Source organism: Vulpes lagopus, chromosome 5 (assembly GCF_018345385.1).
Source record: "Vulpes lagopus strain Blue_001 chromosome 5, ASM1834538v1, whole genome shotgun sequence".
Taxonomy (NCBI): Eukaryota; Metazoa; Chordata; class Mammalia; order Carnivora; family Canidae; genus Vulpes; species Vulpes lagopus.
In genome coordinates this window covers 16,199,848-16,220,051 of record NC_054828.1, presented here as the reverse complement: position 1 = coordinate 16,220,051, position 20,204 = coordinate 16,199,848, and the positions used below count along the sequence as shown (strand labels likewise).

Genomic DNA, 20,204 nt, shown 5'->3' with positions numbered 1-20,204 from the left:
TGCTTCTCCCTCTGCCTGTGTCTCTGCCTCTCTCTCTGTGTCTCTCATGAATAAATAAATACAATCTTTTTTAAAAAGTAATTAGAATAATTCTTTATTTACTACTTCCTACTGAGTATCCAGTTTACCAGATTAATTTTATTTTAATTATCTACATTTATGAAGTTCTTACTTTGTTCTTTTTTACGTAAATTACTTAATCACCTCAAGACAGCCCTGAGGAGGTAAGTTATGCCGTAGTGAAGTCAAATAATATCTACCAGCAGCAGAAATTGGAATTAAACCTAAACATTATGCTATACTGCCTATACTTTTAGAAGTTATAGTTTTAAAAAAATCAGTTATTTCATCTTGAGTCTGCTTAAATTAATGAAAGTTACAAATGACAGAATAAAAGTAGTCTTACCAAGTTCCTGCATATTACTGTGTAATTAGTGCAGATACCAAGAGGTACTAAAATGTGACATGATTTAATAAAAGAAAAGTAACTTATGATAGCTTATGTTAATAAGATAATTTCTAAAACATTTGAGAATTTGGGCAGTCCCGGTGGCGCAGCAGTTTAGGCCGCCTGCAGTCCAGAGTGTGATCCTGGAGACCCGGGATCGAGTCCCACATCAGGCTTCCTGCATGGAGCCTGCTTCTCCCTCTGTCTGTCTGTCTCTCTCTCTCTGTCATTCATGAATAAATAAATAAAATCTTTAAAAAATAAATAAAACATTTGAGAATTTATTATTAATACAGTAATTGAAACTATCAAAGGAGTTCTTGAATTTTTGAAGTCTTAAGTAATTAGCAGGGAAATCTACCTAATTTAGTATATGGTCGTCTTAACTTGTAAAACTCTGAATGTATATATTAGAATAACTTAAACTCTGTTTGCTTCGGGAGGCTTCATTCGATGGTAGCTTTTCCTCCATGACATGAACTGAGGTTTGTTTTTCTTTCAGCAACAAGCCCTCCCAGGGTCGTAACATTTGACGAAGTGATGGCTGCAGCAAGGAACTTATCAAACATGACACTTGCTCATGAAATTGCTGTAAATGAGAATTTTCAATTGAAACAAGATGCCCTCCCTGAGAACAGGTAACCCAGAGGCCTTTGTTATATGTAAACCAAGCTGTGGAGTCTCTCTCTCTCTCTCTCTCTCTCTCTCTCTCTCACACACACACACAGACACACACACACACACACAAACACGTTCACATGGATTCCTAGAAGTCTCGTATAATAGTCACTGGGAATAAAAATTGGTTAGTTCTCTAACAGGATCTTATACTTGTTTTTAAAACCATTCTTCTAGGGTACATGTTACCCATAATCTTTAGAACTTAGCTTAAATGTCACTTCCTGAGGAAGCTTTTCCTGACATATCGGGAGCATACTAGTTTATATTAAATCCCCTTCCTAAATACTCCTATTGCCCCTTTTTGCTAAGAAGGCTTATAATTTTATGTTCAGTATCTGTCTTTATTATGTGACCAAAGCACCATTAATGGAGGAACTATGTCTATATTGTTTGCTGCTCTATCTCCATTGCCTAGCACAATGCCTGACATATAGTACATGCTCGAGAAAGTTTGCAGGTCGACTTCTTAAAAACTGATATTCAAGTTATGAAAGATAAATAAATGTAGCTGAGCTGCCAAAGTCCTAAGAATAGGTGACTCAGAAACATCTGAAGATAGGAATTACAACTACATGGGCACCCCTGGTTAACCTCACTGCCCCCGGCCCCAACCCTCCCAACCCTGAGACCTCTAGTTAGAGCCATGCTCTTACATCCTGCCTCAGCCTCTCTGACTTCAGTGGCTTATAAATCCCCTCGGACAAAGAGGAGAAAAGGTTTGAGGTCATAACTACACATAAATCACCTTTACAGGCATAGTTAGCTCATGAATAATGACACTGAATCTTCAACCTCACAGTGTCATTTATAAATTTAGAGGCAGGGGCAGCCCCGGTGGCACAGTGGTTTAGCACCGCCTGCAGCCCAGGGTATGATCCTGGAAACCCAGGATCGAGTCCCACATTGGGCTTCCTGCATGGGGCCTGCTTCTCCCTCTGCCTGTGTCTCTGCCTCTCTCTCTCTCTCTCTCTCTCTCTCTCTCTCTCTCTCTGAATAAATAAATAAATAAATCCTAAAAAAAAATAAAGTAAAATAAAAAAAATAAATATAGAGGTATTTCCTCTATCAATTAAGACAGCATATAATATTTGATCCTATTTAGAGCTTTTATGTTTATTTGTTTTAAAGCAGGAAAATAGCAACATCATAATTTTCCTTCTTCGAAATATGGATCATAGTCCCCTCTTGAGGTTATTATTCATAATAATCATTAATATTTTTTAAGATTACTGGCCAAAATAGGTGTATCTGTTTGGTTTTCTATGGTAACTGCATTTTACCACAATTCTTTATACCGGCTCTACTACTACACTCTTAGGCCCAGCCACCATCATTTCTGACCTCGACTCTGAAGTCCTAGCAGGTTGTCCTGGCTCCATCTTTGGTTCCCATGGTCCATCCTCCATATCCACATGTAGCCAGAGTGATCTTTCAAAAGGGTTAATCAGAGTAGGTCAGTCATTTCTTTGCTTAAAATCCTTTAATGGTTTTCTATTACACTTAGAATAAGAACTCAAACCCCTAGGCAGCAAGGCCCTACTCCCAACTGTGTCTCTTCTTTCCCTCCTGCTTGCTATGCCTCAGGTGCTCTGGCTTCTATGCTGACCTTGGAGTACACCAGCTTGATCCTGTGTAAGGACTTTGTCCTCCTTTCTGCTTTTTCAATGTTGTTCCCTTAGATTTTCACTGGCTGCTTGTTTGTTCCTCCTTCAAGTCTCAACTCAAAGGTCACTGTGTTAGAGAAGTTTTCTTCAACCACCATTGAAGTTAGCAGCTTCCCCATCACTATCTACCACACTGTCTTGTTCTGTCTTCCTCATGGTTCTGAAATTGCCTTATTCATTTTTAATGTGTTTTGGTTTTGTCTTTCTGTCCCTGCTAACAAATAAGCTTTTTGAGAGCAGATACTTTTCTTTTTACTATAGTAACCACAGCACCTAAAACAGGGCCTGGCACATATTGGATGCCTTAGAAACATTTTTGACTGACTAATGAAAATGAATGTTCGAAGTTAAAATTAGTGTGTTTTATGAAGTATAGCAAAAGACAATTTGGGAGTATTTATACTTTAAATTCAAAAGTTGCAGATATAGGCATTAGTGAAGCACTGTGCTTTAGGATCAGACAGGCTCTGGGTTTGAATCCTGGCTCTGCTGAGTCCATTTCTGAACCTCACATTCCCCAAGGATATGATAGGGACTAAAATACTCACTTGAAATGCATGCTCATAGGTATCTGAGTACCTTGAACATAAGTATTTTGATAGTATGGGAAACAGGAATGCCTCCTTCCTTCATTTTCTGCCATAGCTGGAAAATGTGAGCAAGGAAAGCAGAGTGCAAGCTTAGGACTGACCATTATTTAAAAATGCAATAGCATATTATGAGCCATTGATCCATTAAAGCCAACTACATGAGGCTTGTAAAGTCAAGGGTGAAAGTCCATCCTAGCAGTGTTTGCCTTTCTAATTGTTCTATAGCTGCTCAAGAGGGTCAACATTAGAAATAGCATTTACGTTGAATAAATCTAGTCAGGCAACTAGAATAAGTTTTAACATTTAAAGTTGCTGGGTAGAATATAGCATTTGCAGATACAGAAACAATTTTAACTCACACTCCTTAGAAAGCTAATTTTAATTTCTCATAGCATTGTTGTATGTTTAGCTATTTATACTCTAAAAGGATGTGCTTAACTATCAAATTATTAATTCATTCACTGTGCATTCATCAAACACTCATGTATGTCAGGTAGTGTGCTGGGTATAGTGGCAGGTACTTAAAAGAGAAGTTATGGCCTCTGCCTGGGAGAGATGTATGCGCTGTAGGGGTTGGAGACTCGTAAGTGAGTGCCGTGCAGGGAAATATGTGCTTTTTTTAAAAACTGTTGCCAAATATAGAAGTTCAGTAGGGATGCGTATTTAAATGTGCATCTATTTTAGGGCATTGACATAAGGGGTGAAGCAAAGTGGCCACCTATTCTATTGTGAGCTCTTCCTAGTAAAGTTCCTATTTCAGCATTTTGGTCTGGCTAACTTTAAATGGGACATCTAAACTGCGGTTGGCAGCAATTCACATGCATGTCTCCTTCGGGTCAGTCTGTTCTTTTCTGTGCAATGAAACTTTAGCTGTTGAGGAAAGAGCAACTTTGCTGTCTCATCCCCACAAATCTAGAACAAGTCTAAAGATTTAAAGAGTAGCTGAGTAAATTATGGAATCTCCTTAAGACAGAATTTTATGAATTTATTGAAGCTATAGCAAGGAAGCATTTTTAAAGTGTGGGGGGAATCTCTTAGGACAGAATATTAACCAAAATTATTTGATTATTCTCAACTATATTAAAACAATACTTTGAACAAGGGAAATGTGTCAAAAGATTAAAAATGAGATTATGAGCCATTTTTCTGGGGGTTTTTTTTCTGCATTTTCTAAGATTTCTGCAATGAGCATGTTTCTTTTATAATCAGGAAAGATAATGCTTATTTTTAAAAACAACTCATTTCCTTCCTGTAGCTTAGCCAGTCGAGTAAAACACATTGTCCACCGGGCTTTCTGGGACGTCCTGGAGTCAGAACTGAATGCTGAGCCTCCCGAGTATGAACATGCCATCAAACTGTTTGAAGAAATCAGAGAGGCAAGTTAATATTGTATTGATTAGTAAGCTTTTTTCCCCCAGAGGCTGTTTTTATGTCCTCTAAAGAGTATTGGAGATTCTTTTTGGAAAACTGAGTAAATTCAATCACTGGAAGAGTGTTTTCTGAAATGCACTTCCTTGGGTGGGGTGGGAGCTAGGGGAAATAGGGCAATGGAAGGAGCACAGGGCAATGTTTAGCACACAGAGTAGTGGTCACAGTAGTTAAAAGCACAGACTCAGGAGCCAGACAGCCTGGTTTAGTGACAGGTTGTCTAACAAAAGCTTTCCCTCCATGACTTTTTGTGTCCTGAGTACTTGCAGGGTAATCATAAGAATTAAATGATATGACAGTTACAGTTTTAACTGACATTCACAAAGTACTTGCTCTATGCCAAACACTAGATTATTCATTATTGTTACCATAATGCTGTGAGGTAGTTACTTCTGTTATTTTTACTGAATAAAAAAGAAATGGAGTTCCCTTATGCAGGGTCACACAGCTTTGAGGAGTGGAGAGGAATTTGAGCTGAGATGCTCTGGCTCAGAGCCTGTATTCCCAACCATGTGTGGTGTGTGTAAGCACAGTGTGTGCTGTGTGGTGAATACTCAGGAGAGGTTGCTTATATAATATATAATATTTTTACATAGAAAATACACTAATGGAGCCCATAGGGTATTTCCATTTGCTCTTCTTTAAAGGGTCCTTATGCAGCCATGATCTGCAACTTGTTCTCTCTTTGCATGGTTTATCTATAAACTATTTGAAGTTATTTCAGTAATACTGCTTCCTTGCCAGTTGTTCTCATTTTGGTAGTTTCAGTAACTTCCCATGGGTTGGGGTGGAGGCTTTAATTCAGAAGATAGAACTTTCTTTTTAGAGTTGAGACACTAGAGTGCCCACTCTGACCCACCACCAGACAATGAAAGCTTCTGTGGCATCCAGGGCATTAAAATATGGACAAGGAGCTTAGTCATCTGGAAGTAAAAAATGACAACCCTTATCCACATAACGATGCTGTTAACTTCTCTTTCCTTTCCCTGTGTAGATTCTCCTCTCTTTTCTGACTCCTGGTGGCAACCGACTTCGCAACCAGATCTGTGAAGTTTTGGACACAGACCTCATTAGGCAGCAGGCTGAGCACAGTGCTGTCGACATCCAGGGCCTGGCCAACTATGTCATCAGTACGATGGGAAAGCTGTGTGCTCCCGTTCGAGATGACGATATCAGAGAGCTAAAGGCGACCAGCAACATTGTGGAGGTGCTGAGGTTAGCACTTACACTGCTTGCATTTTCTCAGAGTATCTTTGAGTTCATTCAAAGGGGAAGGTGGGTGGGTAGGTGGTGCCTGGGGGGTGCAGTTGGTTAAGTGCTGACTCTTGGTTTTGGCTCCGGTTGTGATCTCAGGATCCTGAGATCAAGCCCCAAATTCGGCCCTGTGCTCAGTGCAGAGTCTGCTTGAGATTATCTTTTCTCCTGCCCCTCCTGCTCATGTTTCTATCTCAAATAAATAAATAAATCTTTAAAACACACACACACACACACACACACACACACACAATAGGGAAGTGTGGGAATTGAGCAACACAGAATAATAACTAGTCTTTCAAAGGAATCCTTGATCTTAGAAGAAAACCAGATAAGCAAAACTGAAGTATTTTTCCTCTGTGCCTCAGTGCCCTGTACGTTTTTTTCTTTTCTCTCCACCTGTTCCCATTCCAGTAGGAATAGAAACCATATATACTTTGTTCAGACTCCTTAAGATTTCAGGGCTTTCAAATGAAAATTCCTTTTTGAATCTTCTTTGTCTCATTAAGACTCATTGTTTATCCTTCTTAGTGTCTATCAGTTTACGGCTGGGTGTAATGGATCAGCTGGAGGTATTGTATTTGCTCAAGCAAATACTCTTGAGATCTGTGAAGAATACCTTTGGAATGCACATGTAATGCCTTCTATTAAAAGTGACCTTGCTGGGACGCCTGGGTGGTTCAGTGGTTGAGCATCTGCCTTTGGCTCAGGGCATGGTCCCGGGTCCTGGAATTGAGTTCCACATTGGGCTCCCTGCAGGGAGCCTGCTTCTTCCTCTGCTTATGTCTCTGCCTCTTTCTCTATGTCTTTCATGAACCAATAAATAAAATCTTAAATAAAAAAAAAAAAAAGAAAGATAGAAAAAAGTGACCTTGCCAATGGCAATTGGAATTTCAAAACTATTTGGGGATGTTTATCTTTTCCAGCCTGTCAAATAGATCACAATAATGAATTTCAGTCATTAAACACCACTCTAACTATTTTAATTCTAAAATTTTTAGACAAATATTTCATGTCCTGGACCTCATGAAAATGGACATGGTCAATTTTACAATTAGGAGTCTTAGACCACATCTTCAACGCCAGCTGGTGGATTACGAGAGAACCAAGTTCCAAGAAATTTTAGAAGAAACTCCAAGTAAGTGCAATATAATGTGTATATATTGAAATTAAATGGAAATATGATGTTTCTGTTTTTGACATCTTAAGGAGTATCACTAGAGGATTTTGGCTTTTCTGTTTAACATTTTTTAACATTAACATTTTTTAACTTCTAAAATCAACATCACAGATTTAAGCTATCTGTTGTGTTCCAAGAATTGTGCAAAGCACTATTCATTTCTTCATGTATTAAAAAATATATATTTGTGGAACGTCTGAGCATCTGCCTTTGGCTCAGGGTGTGATCCCGGGGTCCTGGGATCGAGTCCTGCATCGGGCTCCCTGTGAGGAGCCTGCTTCTCCCTCTGCCTGGGTCTCTGCCTCTCTGTGTCTCTCATGAATAAATAAATAAAATCTTTAAAAAAATATATATATATATATACACATACATATATATATACACATACATGTATATATATATATATATATATATATATATATATATATATAGAGAGAGAGAGAGAGAGAGAGAGAGAGAGAGAGAGGGAGAGTGCGCACCTGCTATGTCCTAGACTACTTAGTTGCTGTGGATACTGTAGTGAACAAACAATATTGTGGCCCCTGAGGAGTGCTGACATTCTAGTAGGCATGGCAAACAAACAAATAACATATATTGTCAGATGGGTTAAGTGCTAAGAAGAAAAGTAGGAAAAAGGGCAGAGAGCAATGGGGCAGGAGTGGGGGAGGTAGTGTTTTTTAAGATAATGTAGACAGGGAAGCCCTCTCTAAGAAGTAACATTTGAGCTGAGTTTGCAAAGGAAAAAGGAAGGGGCATGTGAAGATGTAAGAGAAGAACTTTCCAGACAGAGGGACAAAAGCTTGGAAGCTAAGCTTGCATGGGAACTTGGACAGATACGGGGCAAACGGTGTGGCTGGAGTGGAGTAGGCAGGGAGAGAGTGGGAGGAGACGAGGCTGAGAGGTAGAAAAAGACAGATCCTATTGAGCTTTGCTAGGAAATGAGAGGAGTTTTAGAGTTGATTCCAAGAGTGATGGGAAGTCACTGGAGAGTTTTAAGCAGGAGGGCAACGTGTGATTTTCATTTTTAAAGACTACCCTGGCTTCTGGGTAGAGAACAGATTATAACAAGAGCAAATTGGAGAGGGAGACAGGGGCACCAAGTAGGCGGTATTGCAGTTGTTCCAGTAAGAAGTAATGGTCCAGGGAGCAAGTAGTGCAAGTAGCAAGGGTGGAAGTAGTACGAAGAATCCAGATTCTGGATGTATTTTAAAGTTGAATCAAATGATTGACCAAAAGCTGAACAAAGGAGAACAGGGAGGAGTAGAGGATGATGCTAAGATTTTCACCTGAGCAGCAAGGTGAATAGTGATGGCTGTCTGTGAGGTAGGGCAACAAGGGAAGGCAAGTAGGGAGGTGGTATGGAATCAGGGTTCAGTTTTAGATACATGAACTTTGAGATCTTGTTTGGCATCAACATGGACACATCAGATAAGCCTGTGGGTGTAAGAGACTAGAGTACAGTTGGATGGTGGATACTGAGGATACATATTCAGGATTCATCAGTATATTTATGATAGATAAGCCAATATATGTTAGAATAATAGCTAACATGTATAAAATGCTTACCACATGTAAGTACTTTACCTTTATTAACTAATTTGATCTTCGTAACACCTTAGGAAATTACTCCCCATTTTATGAGTGAGGAAACTGAGGCATAGATTAGTTAGATCACTTGTCTCCATGACACAACTTGTAAGCTACGGAGCTGGGACTCCCCCAGGTGTTCTGGCTACAAAGTTCATTTTCTTAGCCACAATTTAACACTAGATTAAATTATCTGGGGAGTGAGTATAGATACAATGACCTGAGACTCTAGAGCATCTAGAGCTTGAGAAGAGGAGAAAGATCTAGCAAAGGTGACTGTGAAAGTAGCTAGAGAAGTGAAGGAAGCCAGGAGCTGGTGATGTTCTGCAAGACAAGTGAACAAACTGGAGAATGAAGATGTAATCAGCTATGACAAGTGCTGAGTGGTCAAGAAAAATGAAAGTCAAGGTTTGATCATTGGTAACCCTGACGGGAGCAGGTTCATGGACTAGTGGGCATTAAAACTGGACTGGGAGAGGGGTCAAGAAAGACGGGGAGCAGAGAACGTGGTACTTCAGTGAAATATCACAGTTACTTAGTTAAGTAAATGTCACAGTTACTTAGTTAATTAAGTACTATTATATGCTTTATTTCACAGGCGAGGGAATTGAGATCCCAGATGTTTGCACAGCTGGCAAAAGGCTGGCTTACTGATTCCCTCACTGGCAAATTTTTAATACTAGCTTATGGGCTTTAACTAAGCACACTCTAAGACTGTTTGGGTGATTCATCCACTTCACCCCCACTCTTCATGGACTGAGCTTTTTGGTCAAGATAGTCAGTATGGTGGCCTTATGTAAACAAAGCCAAAGCCAAACTGGTGTCACTTTTAAAGGGGCTCCAAGAGTCTGGAGTATGTCCAGGGAGGAGGGTCTGGGTCATGGAGGGTCATAGGAAGAACAGTCCATGAAGCTATGTACATTCTGCTTGGTAATAAGGAGGTACACATAGGCCAGGAGCACTGCCCTCCTGTTGATATTGGTTTAGGGACTTTGGGTTAAGCTCTGTAGTGTAGACTAGGACCAATGGAGAAAAATAACAGGCAGCTAGTTTTGACCCTTTTTAGCAGCAAGAGCTGTTTTAAGCTTGGAATGGGTATTTTTATTACTAGTAGTCAGTGCCAGCTGTCATTTTATTGAACACCTATTATATGCCAAGTCCTTACTATGGCCAAACATTTTACCTTTATTAGCCCATTCAAGCCTCACAAAGCCCTATGAATCTGGCACTGTTATCATTCACTGTTTATAAGTGAAGAAATTGAGGTTAAGGTACTTAGCTGAGGTGACTGCTAAAGCCTGGATAGCCCCAAAGCATGTACTTTGAACTGCTACACAACACTGCCGGTCTTCAGATGAGATACTGACTTTCTTTGGGGTATCTGCAGAGGGAGTGTGGCACTGAGTGGAAGATAAGATTAGATGACATCTGAGGATCCTTCCACAATAAAAATTCTGTGATTTCAGGGCTGTATTGTTTTAGCTCCTCAGGGAAAGAGGGATTAATGGAAATAGAACCCTACGTAGAACCTGAATCTCAAACCTGCACTATAGTAACCATGTTTGTAGCAGTGTTTTCCTTTCCAGCATTTTATTGGTTGGTTTCATATGTGTGCCTGTGTACATGTATGCACATGTGTGCAAATGTGTCCGTGTCTTGAATCAAGATGGCTTGTCTCATGGAGCAAATTCCTTAATATTGGTTTGAATTACAGTTTTGTTCATGTTAAATGATTTGTTTCTGTCTTAAAATCCAGGCTTAGTGAACTGTAATTCATTTGTACTTTTCACATTGACTTGGATATTTTCAGAGATTTAAGAATAGAATAAATCCAGTTGTGCATATAGGTCATTATTGCCTAGCTCTAAATATGTTCCCAGAGAAATCAAGAGTCCAGGAATCAGAGTGTGTGTCAGTTGTTAATTATATCCTCAAGTCCCTCTGCCAAAAGTCGGTCACTGTGCCCTAATATCAAAATAAGAGCCTCACAGTAACATGCAGAAGGACAAAAGAGTTGGATTTTTGTGTGTACATGGTATTTTATAAAATAATTATTGGAAAATTAATACATAAAAGTACTCTAGATTTCTAAATTGACTCCAGAAAATATTTTATTTTGCCAACACAGAGTTTTTATATAATTGTCTGATTTACAGTATACCTAAGAAAGCCTTAGGCAATGATTGGACATATACACTAAGCATCAATAGGATAACCACATCAGGTTCAACAACTAAATTACTTGTGAAAAGAATAACAGATTACCCCTTGGGGGTGCAGAGCATAAGTAATTTCTAAGATACTCAGAAGGTTTTTATTTATTTAGGTAATATCTTATGTCTGATAAAATATTCTCATAGAACTTCATGTGATTCTTTTTTGAAATTTTTTTTATTGGAGTTCAATTTGCCAACATATAGCATAACACCCAGTGCTCATCCCGCCAAGTGCCCCCCTCAGTGCCCATCACCCAGTCACCCCAACCCCTCACCCACCTCCCTTTCCACTACCCCTTGTTTGTTTCCCAGAGTTAGGTGTCTCATGTTTTGTCACCCTCACTGATATTTTCACTCATTGATTCTTTTAAAAATCCTATAGGACATAAATATTTTTCAGAAACACATCAAACTGCAATTTTATTTTCTTTGATACACAAGGCATTTAAGAACTTAATGGAACATGCTGAAGATGAGCAAACTGATGTTCAGCAATGGCCTGCCCAAACACAGAGTCACACAGCTAATAAGTAGTAGAGCTAGGACTGGAAGCCAGGTCTCCTACATCCAAACCAAGATTCAACCAAGCTGCTGTTTTGGCTACTTTCTTTGGATTTTTGTGTTTCATCAACTGGGTTGGATTGAAAGCAACAGAAACCAACTCTGGCTGATTTAGCAAAAAGGGAAGTGAATGGAAGGACGGGGTTAGTTCACACAAAAGCTAAAATAGCTGAGCCTGAGCAAGGCCAGAAACCAGGAGAACATCGGGAATCTGGGCAGGAAAAAATAAGGGAAAGTTCCTAGCTCCATCATCAGAAGACTTAATGCATACTTTAAAATGGGCCATCCTTGAATGCTATAGTCACCATTCAGATCCCAGGAAAGTTTGATGAGCATATGATTCAGGTAGGCCAACCCATGGTCAGGGACCTCTTAACTGATATTCACATGGAAGGAGGGAAAATGATTTCTCGAAGAAAGCCGTATCAAGGGGTGCCTGGCTGGCTCAGTCGGTAGAGCATGTGACTCTTGATCTTGGGTCATGAGCTCAAGCCCCATGTTGGGCATGGAGCCTACTTATAAAAAAAAGAAAAAGAAAAAAAAGGAAAGAAAATCAGTGTCAAAAGAAGGAAGGTGAGGTATTGTTAGGCATAATAGAGCAGGTGTCATGGATAAGGGAACTATATTCTTCTAAATGGAAATTGGAGTACTTAGTCTGAATGTACTTGCAAGAATATTGAAAATAGGAGCCAATTAAAGCTTTGCACAACATCCACATCTCCTATTCACATATTCTGCAGCATTCTCGTAGTTTATGTGAATACTCTGCTCAGAATTGTACAGGCCATCCCCCAGATCCAGGATATGGAGTTGTTGCCTTTTTAGAGGTCACTCAGAGTTCATCTTTAAGTACTAGGTTTCATGCTTAGTTACCATATTAGAAGTCAGCAAAGATGGGATTGTATTCCTTGAATAATCCATATGGGGATACCCTTGATGCATTCATCTGAGGAGGCTCAAATACTAAACTCATTCATACTAAACTGACAGATTTTACAGGACATTCCCCTGAATGCTATTTGTAGCACTAAATAGCACAACCAGTGGCTTTTACATAACATAAATATTTACATGTATGTTTAGTGTTGATGAAACTTTATGTGATTTTAATCTGTGTTTACTAGGTTTAGATTCAGGGACTTAACTGACCAACTCGTAACCCATATCCCTTTTTTTCTTTTAAACTTCATCAAAGTATGTTCTACATACAGTAAAATGTGCCCACTTTAAGTGTATGGTTCTGTGGGTTTTGACAAAAGAATATGCCCCTGTAACTACCACTACAAACAAGATATAAAGCATTTCTGTTGTGCCAGAAAGAACCCTCTTGCCCACTGGTCTACTTTCTGTCTCTATGGATTTGCCAGTTAGGGACATTTCATATAAATCAAATCATACAATGTGTGGCTTTTTGTGTCTGGCTTCTTTCACTTATTATATTTTCAAGATTTACCTGTGTTGTAGCACATATCAGTACTTCTTTTTTTTTTTTTTTATTGGATTCAATTCTATCCTCTCATCTATATGTCTTCACCAGTATGACACAGTCTTGGTTATTGAGGCTAAGTCTTGAATTCAGGTATTGTTAGTCTTCTGTCTTTGTTCTTCTTACTCAAAATTGTTTTGCCTCTTTTAGGTCCTTTGAATTTCCATATGCATTTTTAATTAGTTTATTAGTTTCTGCAGAAGAAGCCAGGTGGGATGGTGATTAGAATTATGTTGAATTGACATCTTCACAGTACTGAATCTATTAATTTGTGAACTAGATATCACTACTAAAATCTAATTTATTTCAGCAATATGTTTTAGTTTGGTGTTCCAGTCTTGTACTTAATTTTTTTAAAGATTGATTGATTGATTGATTGATTTAAGGTGGGGAGGGGCTAAGGGAGAGAGAGAAACTTAAGCAGACTCTGTGCTAAGTGCAGAGCCTGACACAAAGCTCTGTCTTAAAACCCTGAGATCATGACCAGCTGAAACCAAGAGTTGGACGCTCAACCAACTGTGCTACCCAGGCACCCCCATCAGTTCCGTACTTATTTTGTTCAGGTTGATCTCATTTGTTCTGTGTTCTTTGATGCTATTATAAATGATATTTTGTAAAAGTTTTATTTTCTAGTATATAGAAATATAACTGATTTTCAAATATTGGCTTTGCATCCTGAGAACTTGCTAAATTAACTTATTAATGCTAGTAGATTTTTGGAATATTCCTTAGGTTTTTCTATGTATTTTGCCTGCAAATAAAGACAGTTTTACTTCTTCTTTTTTATTTAAATCTGTGTGACTTTTGTTTCTTTTTCTTGCCTTATTGCACTAAGACATCCAATCAAATGGTTATTAGTAGTCATGAGAGAGAGGATCCTTGCCACTCTAGGGAAGAGTTTTTCCATTGTTTGACCATTAAGTATGATGTTAGCTGCAGCTTCTCATAGATGTTCTTTTCTGTGTTGAGGAAGTTTGCTGAGAGTTTTTATCTAAATAGGCCACATGTTAAATTTGGTCACAGTGCTTTCTCTGTATCTATTGGAGTGATCTTTTTTTTTCTCTCTTTTATAGTGTTAATATGCTGAATTACAGTGATTGCTGTGTTTCTAATGTTAAACCAACCTTGTAATACTGCAATGTTTATTGTACCCCTTGGTCATAGTTAATTATTTTATCTTGCTAATACTTTACCTTGCTAATGCTTTCTTAAGGAGTTTTGCATCTGTATTTTTTGGAAAAGATCACTCTGTAATTTTCTTGTAATGCCTTTGTCTGGGTTTGGCACCAGGGCAAAGCTGAACTCATAAAATGAATTGAGAAATATTCCCTTCTCTGCTTTGTGAAAGAGTTTGCAAAAACCACTTTGTTTTGATTTGCATGTACTGTGTACATTAGTACAAACATTTTATTGGATGACAGTAGGGAGGGAAAGATAGCTGCAGACCTGTAGGACCAATCAGTTTGTCAGTCTGAAGGAGACTATTTGAGCCATTCCTTAAGCCCATGGTTACTTCCAGAGATGGTGAATTGGAAACCTACCAGGTCTCTAATGCCAGACACAGAGAGCAGAGGCTTTTAGACCAACCCCTATATGACAAGTACCACTGGAAAGGTATCTGAGTATTTTCCAAAGCAAATGTGTCTGCCAAAACAAAGCCACATGTCACATACCTATCAGTTGTGATATGAAGTAAGTCGAGGGAAAGAAAGAAAAAATAAAGATCATAGATTAGACTCTCAGTGATCTCACTAGTGAGATGAAATTAAGATGGATGCACTTGAAATATTTAATAACAATTTTTTTAAAAATAGAGAAGCTGTTTTTTTAGTTCAGCTGTTTAAGAAAAATGACAGCCAGATCAAAAATTCAAGGACAGGTGCTCTCAGAAGGGAGAGCTAAGAATGAGTCCATATGATCAAGAACGACTTCCAACAGGCAGAGGGATTTAGGTGAGACCAGTAAGGACTGGTTGGATTTAGATTTAGAGAACCAGGTAGTTTCAGGGCGGTTAGGCCAATCTCCCTGGCAAGAAAATAGAAGCATGTATTGGATGCACAGTTGAAGTCAGGTGCAATGCTCCTGGGCCTCCACAGCTCCTAGGAAATTCTTAGGTAAATGCACCTGGGAGGCTATTGCCTGTTCTCGTGTTTCCCCCTCCTAGTAGACTAAGAGCTTCTTGAGTGCACTGAACATGTTTACTCATCTAAGACTCCACAGCACTTGATACAGTACCTACTGCATATTCAGTGTTCAGTCATCATTGAATAAATGAATGAATGAATGAAAGAATGAAGAGAATTACTGCCCATATGAAAAATAAAGGGTACCAGTGTCCCACGGGGTTGACCTTGGTTTTGGAGCCACATAGAATGGTCAGTGTACTAGCTTGTGGGAATAACATCTCAGTAGATCCCTTAGAGGAAAGCTGATGTTTCACTCTGAACTCATGCTCTTTCTGCTTTACCAGTCATACTTAATTATGGCTTCATAATAGGATCTCCTGGGGTGTTTAAACACAGATGCCTGAGCCCCATCTCAGACTGATTAAATCAGAATCTCCAGGAGCTGTGCCCAAGATCATTCTTTTCTTTTTCAAGCTCTCCAGGTGATTCTAAAATCACCCACTATTGAGAATCACTATGGTACACTGTTGCTTTTGAGATAACTAAATGAGCTTTTAAATGTGTCAGCTGTAAATGAGCACGCAGTATAAATGCTTATTAACACCACGTTGTAATTGTATCCACAAAGATCCCCCCTTTTCTCTCTTTCTGTTGGATATCCTTTAAGTAAAAGACTACAAATTTTACATCTTTATGAACAGAATTAGAACATTTGCCAACTGAGGAGAAGCAAAGTTATGAAATTCTGAGGTAATATTGCTCTGGTGTGGCAACCAGAGCTGCTGACAAATTACCCCTGCTCAAACGCTGGGTCTGAGGAAGCATTTCAGGATCACTATTCTTTATTTCATTCTCTGGTGCTTTTTAAAAAATCTACTCCTGTGTTCAGTCTGCAATTTTTTTTTTTTTTTAGCAATTTCCACCTTATAAATTCTACCAAATACAGTTTTATAAGCAATGTGGTATAAAAAGCAGATTGTTTCTAGTGGGAAACCCTAGAACTGGGTCAAAAGTATAAGTGTGCACACTAGCATGCATGTGCATTTTGGGAAAGGCATGGCTCTAATCAGACACTCAGGGGGCCCAGGACCCAAAAATGTTTAATAAACAATGCCTTTGTCTAAATACCTTCTCTGCACAGAATTCAAGGTTGTGTGTGAGCTGGATTCTGCCTACCTCCCCAGTGTCATCTGCTACTACTCTCCCTCATTTTCTATGGACCAGCAATACAGATATGCTTGTAGCATCCAGAATGTGCCATATTCCCTCACTATTCTGGGTTTCTGTATGTGCCGTTTGCTGGGCCTGGAGTGATAGTCTGCCTTATATCTTCAAGTGTCATTTACAGAGCTCTTCATCTTAGACTGTCCTGGACAGTGTCTGCTCCCTCCACTCCTGTGCCTTCTAGCATTTGTTATATTCTGCTCTAATTGTTGGTTTACAGCTCTGTCTCCCCATCTGCACTATAAGCTCCTTCAGAGGTGTGCCTGTCTTTTCATTCATGCCTAGCTCCTAACTTAACATTCTTCCATGTTGAATGCACACAAGGGATCAACAGCAATAGGACAAATATGTGGCCTTTTCACTTATAGGTGCTCTTGATCAAACTACAGAGTGGATAAAAGAATCTGTCAATGAAGAACTGCTTTGTCTCTCTGAGACTGCTTTAACTCCTGGGGCTGAAAACAGCTCTAAACCAAGCCTGAGCCCTACGCTGGTGCTAAATAACAGTTATTTAAAACTGTTACAGTGGGATTATCAGAAAAAGGAATTACCAGAGGTGAGTGGGTTTTTTCCTTCCCTCAAGTTTTCCATCATTTTAATTCTCAAGTTCTATCTGTGCATCAGTTGGTCTAGTGTTGCATGTGGTTTAATGACTTTCCTGAAATCCAATAGAAATGGGAGTTTGGATGTAACATTGCTTGTTTTATATTTTCATGGTATTGAGCTTCCCTTTCTATTTTTACATTTAAAATAAATATGCTAGACACTCATGACAGATGGAGCACGTCTTCAGGAACTGACAGAAAAGCTGAATCAATTGAAAATTATTGCCTGCCTGTCCCTAATTACCAACAACATGGTGGGTGCTCTTACAGAAGGCCTCCCTGAGCTTGCAAACAGGTTAAAAAGGATTTCAGCTGTTCTACTTGAAGGCATGAACAAAGAGTAAGTTCCAAGTGTTTATATCTGCTCATCCTCATATTAAGGCTCTGCGTGTGTTTCAGAGATTGTGAATAATCCTGGATGTCTGGATGTGATATTCAGGGCTGTACTTTAGAGAAGCCTATTTTATACCTTCTTTTTCTAGAATTTCTTTTAATATCTCTCTCTAAAGGTTTATATTTCCTTTCATAAGAAGGGAGAGGTCTTTTCCATGACAAGTCCCAGAGTGAGTGTCATATTTCCACTTAGGATGGGCATGTGCAAGAGCTCTTATTTGGCAGTGCTGTGAAACAAACAAAACCAGAATTCCAAGCTATGTGTTTAGAAAGCCTTATCATGAAGGCTTTCCTATTCAGTTCTGATTCCATCATTTTTCTGCAATGAAGTATATACCAACTTTACTGATCCAGCCTGCTATCAAGTCTTTAGAAGTAGTGTCATCCTGTCCTTCAGGGATGTGACACAAGTCCAGTGAAGGTCTTGTTTTTGCTATATTTATTTCCAGTAACCTTAGATCTCATTTAGATTTTGCATTTAGATCATCCTGTTGCAAATCCTGTGCAAGTCAGAAAATTCCTAATCTTAGTCAATGATCAGATGTTTTCATGGGTCTTATATGGGTCACCTCCTCTTGCTGTGTCCCCTTTCAGGTATTTTCAAGACCTTACATTGCTCATTCCTATCTTTGAAGTGAGTTGCATCTATTCTTCCATCTCTTTCCCATTATTCAGAAAACACATAAATTATTTGATAAAATCCAAGAATATTAAGAGCCAAGAGGAGCCTGAGTGATTATAGCATCCAAAGTTGTCAGAGAATGGGATTTGCCTTGGGGTGCACAGCGAGTTAAAGGGCAGTCCAAGGCCTGAGCCCTGGGCTGTGTCAAGGCCCTTCCTCTTCTATTGCTTCTCTGCTCATCAGCCAGGCTCATTTCCTTCACATTCCAGGACCCAAGACCTAGAATTAAAAGCAACTTTCTCTAGGTTTGCAGCTGGTCTTACCTTAGCATTTCCCCACATGGTAACTATTTCTTTCCAGAAATTTTTATTTATTAAACCTTTAGAGAACCCACAATGCTGCTAAGTATTAATATAAAGCATATAACAAAGTGGTTACTAAGAAGTCAAGCTTCAGGTCAAACAGATCAGGGTTTAAGTTCCAGCTCTGCTATTAGCTTGTTAGGTACCCTTGAACAAATTCCCAAATCACTCTGGGCCTCATTCTCTCACTTGTAAGAAGGGATGATTGTGCTTACTTACAGATGTGGGAACTTAAGATGATTCACCATGAAGCACATAGTGCAGGTGTCTGGCACATGCTGCTTGCTAATAACTGGTTAGTTGTAAAATCTCTTCTTTATAGATGCTCTGCCCCTCTGATTGCTTTATTGTTTTAATTTCCCATACCCACTCCTGTTCTGTCATCCTTTAATTCCCATTTTTGCAGAGTTATCTTTAAAGACTATTTCTGGATGGTAAGAGACATTTTTAATCATCATTCCCTAAAGGCGTGGACCCACCACATGCCCTTTCTGATCATGTCTTTTTCCTTACCTCTTAAATAACCCTCTGCCAATTGCTTTTCATAGTTTTCTGGGATTTTTTTAAAGTTACTTGAAAGTAACAGTAGGAAGGAGCTTTTTTGATCATGACAGGTCAAGAATTTTAGGTAATTTGTCATTATGGTATTAACATCTGAATATCTTCATTTCTTGTTGGTTTTTTAACACACATTTCTTGTGGGTTTTTTATTTGAGAGAGAGAGAGGGAGATATCACAAGTGGGGGGAGGGGCAGAAGAAGAGTAAGAGAGAGAACTTCAAGCAGACTCCTTGCTCTGAGTACAGCACCTAGTGCAGGGCTTGATCCCAGGACCTTAGGATCATGACATGAGCTGAAACCAAGAGTTGGTTGCTTAACTGACCCTGAGCCACCCAGGTGCCCCTTCATTTCTTGTTTTGGTTGGTTTTATAGATTCACTGTTGAGGCATAAAGGAATTGATTCTTACTTCATTTTATAAGCATAGATTTGACAAAAAACAAACAAACAAACAAACTTGAATTAATTTGTTCAGACCAAAGCGTTTATTTTAAGAAGTAAGTAGGTATTTTGCTTTCTGATGGTCCTGCATGAAAATGGAGTTGCAGACGTATTTTCGGGGACCATACTTATCTGATTTTGCTTTCCTAAGTAAACAGTACCTATGGAATTGAATGGTTTTAAGTATTTAAAAATCTGCTACACATAAGGGTTGGTGCTTGGGAGGAGTTACTATATTCTAAGTTCATGCTAATAGAGGTACTTACTGTCTTTGTAAGTGAAAAGTGACAGACATTTGAAACAAGTTGGTATATTAAAAGATAGATACAAACTGCTGAACAAAAAAACCTATTCCTGATGCAGTTTTGTTTCGTGTTTTTTTAGGACCTTTAACTTGAAGGAAGTCCTGAATTCCATTGGTGTTCAGACTTGTGTTGAGGTTAACAAAGCCCTGGTGGAGAGAGGTTTATCCACTTTAAATGCTGAGGTCCAAGCTAATCTTATAGGTCAATTTTCAAGCATCGAAGAGGAGGACAATCCTATCTGGTCCTTGATTGGTGAGTCATTGTTTTTATTGGTTTCTGCTTCAATTCCAATTTGCTTTAACTTGCTGGTTTTGACTAGTGTCAAGTGTCAGTTATATTTTAGTCTTAAACAGATTACCTGTTCCTTTTGGAGAATAAATATTAAAAATATAAAGAAAGAAATTGTAAATTTCAAAGCTTTGAGACTCATTGCTTATTCTGTGTGTATATGTAATAATAGAGTAGGGGAATGT

General features: G+C 38.9%; 1 protein-coding gene across 2 annotated transcripts in view; it reads left to right on the top strand.

Annotated features, from left to right (window-relative positions):
• TCP11L2 (t-complex 11 like 2) overlaps window positions 1-20,204 on the top strand; it is a 36,133-nt gene that overhangs the window by 10,631 nt on the left and 5,298 nt on the right. For both annotated transcript variants that reach the window (XM_041756388.1, XM_041756389.1), the window contains exons 3-9: window positions 951-1,086; window positions 4,639-4,759; window positions 5,806-6,026; window positions 7,067-7,203; window positions 16,814-17,001; window positions 17,209-17,390; window positions 19,811-19,983. In XM_041756388.1, the coding sequence (XP_041612322.1) occupies window positions 951-1,086; window positions 4,639-4,759; window positions 5,806-6,026; window positions 7,067-7,203; window positions 16,814-17,001; window positions 17,209-17,390; window positions 19,811-19,983 (1,158 nt within the window). The remainder of the gene's footprint in view (window positions 1-950; window positions 1,087-4,638; window positions 4,760-5,805; window positions 6,027-7,066; window positions 7,204-16,813; window positions 17,002-17,208; window positions 17,391-19,810; window positions 19,984-20,204) is intronic.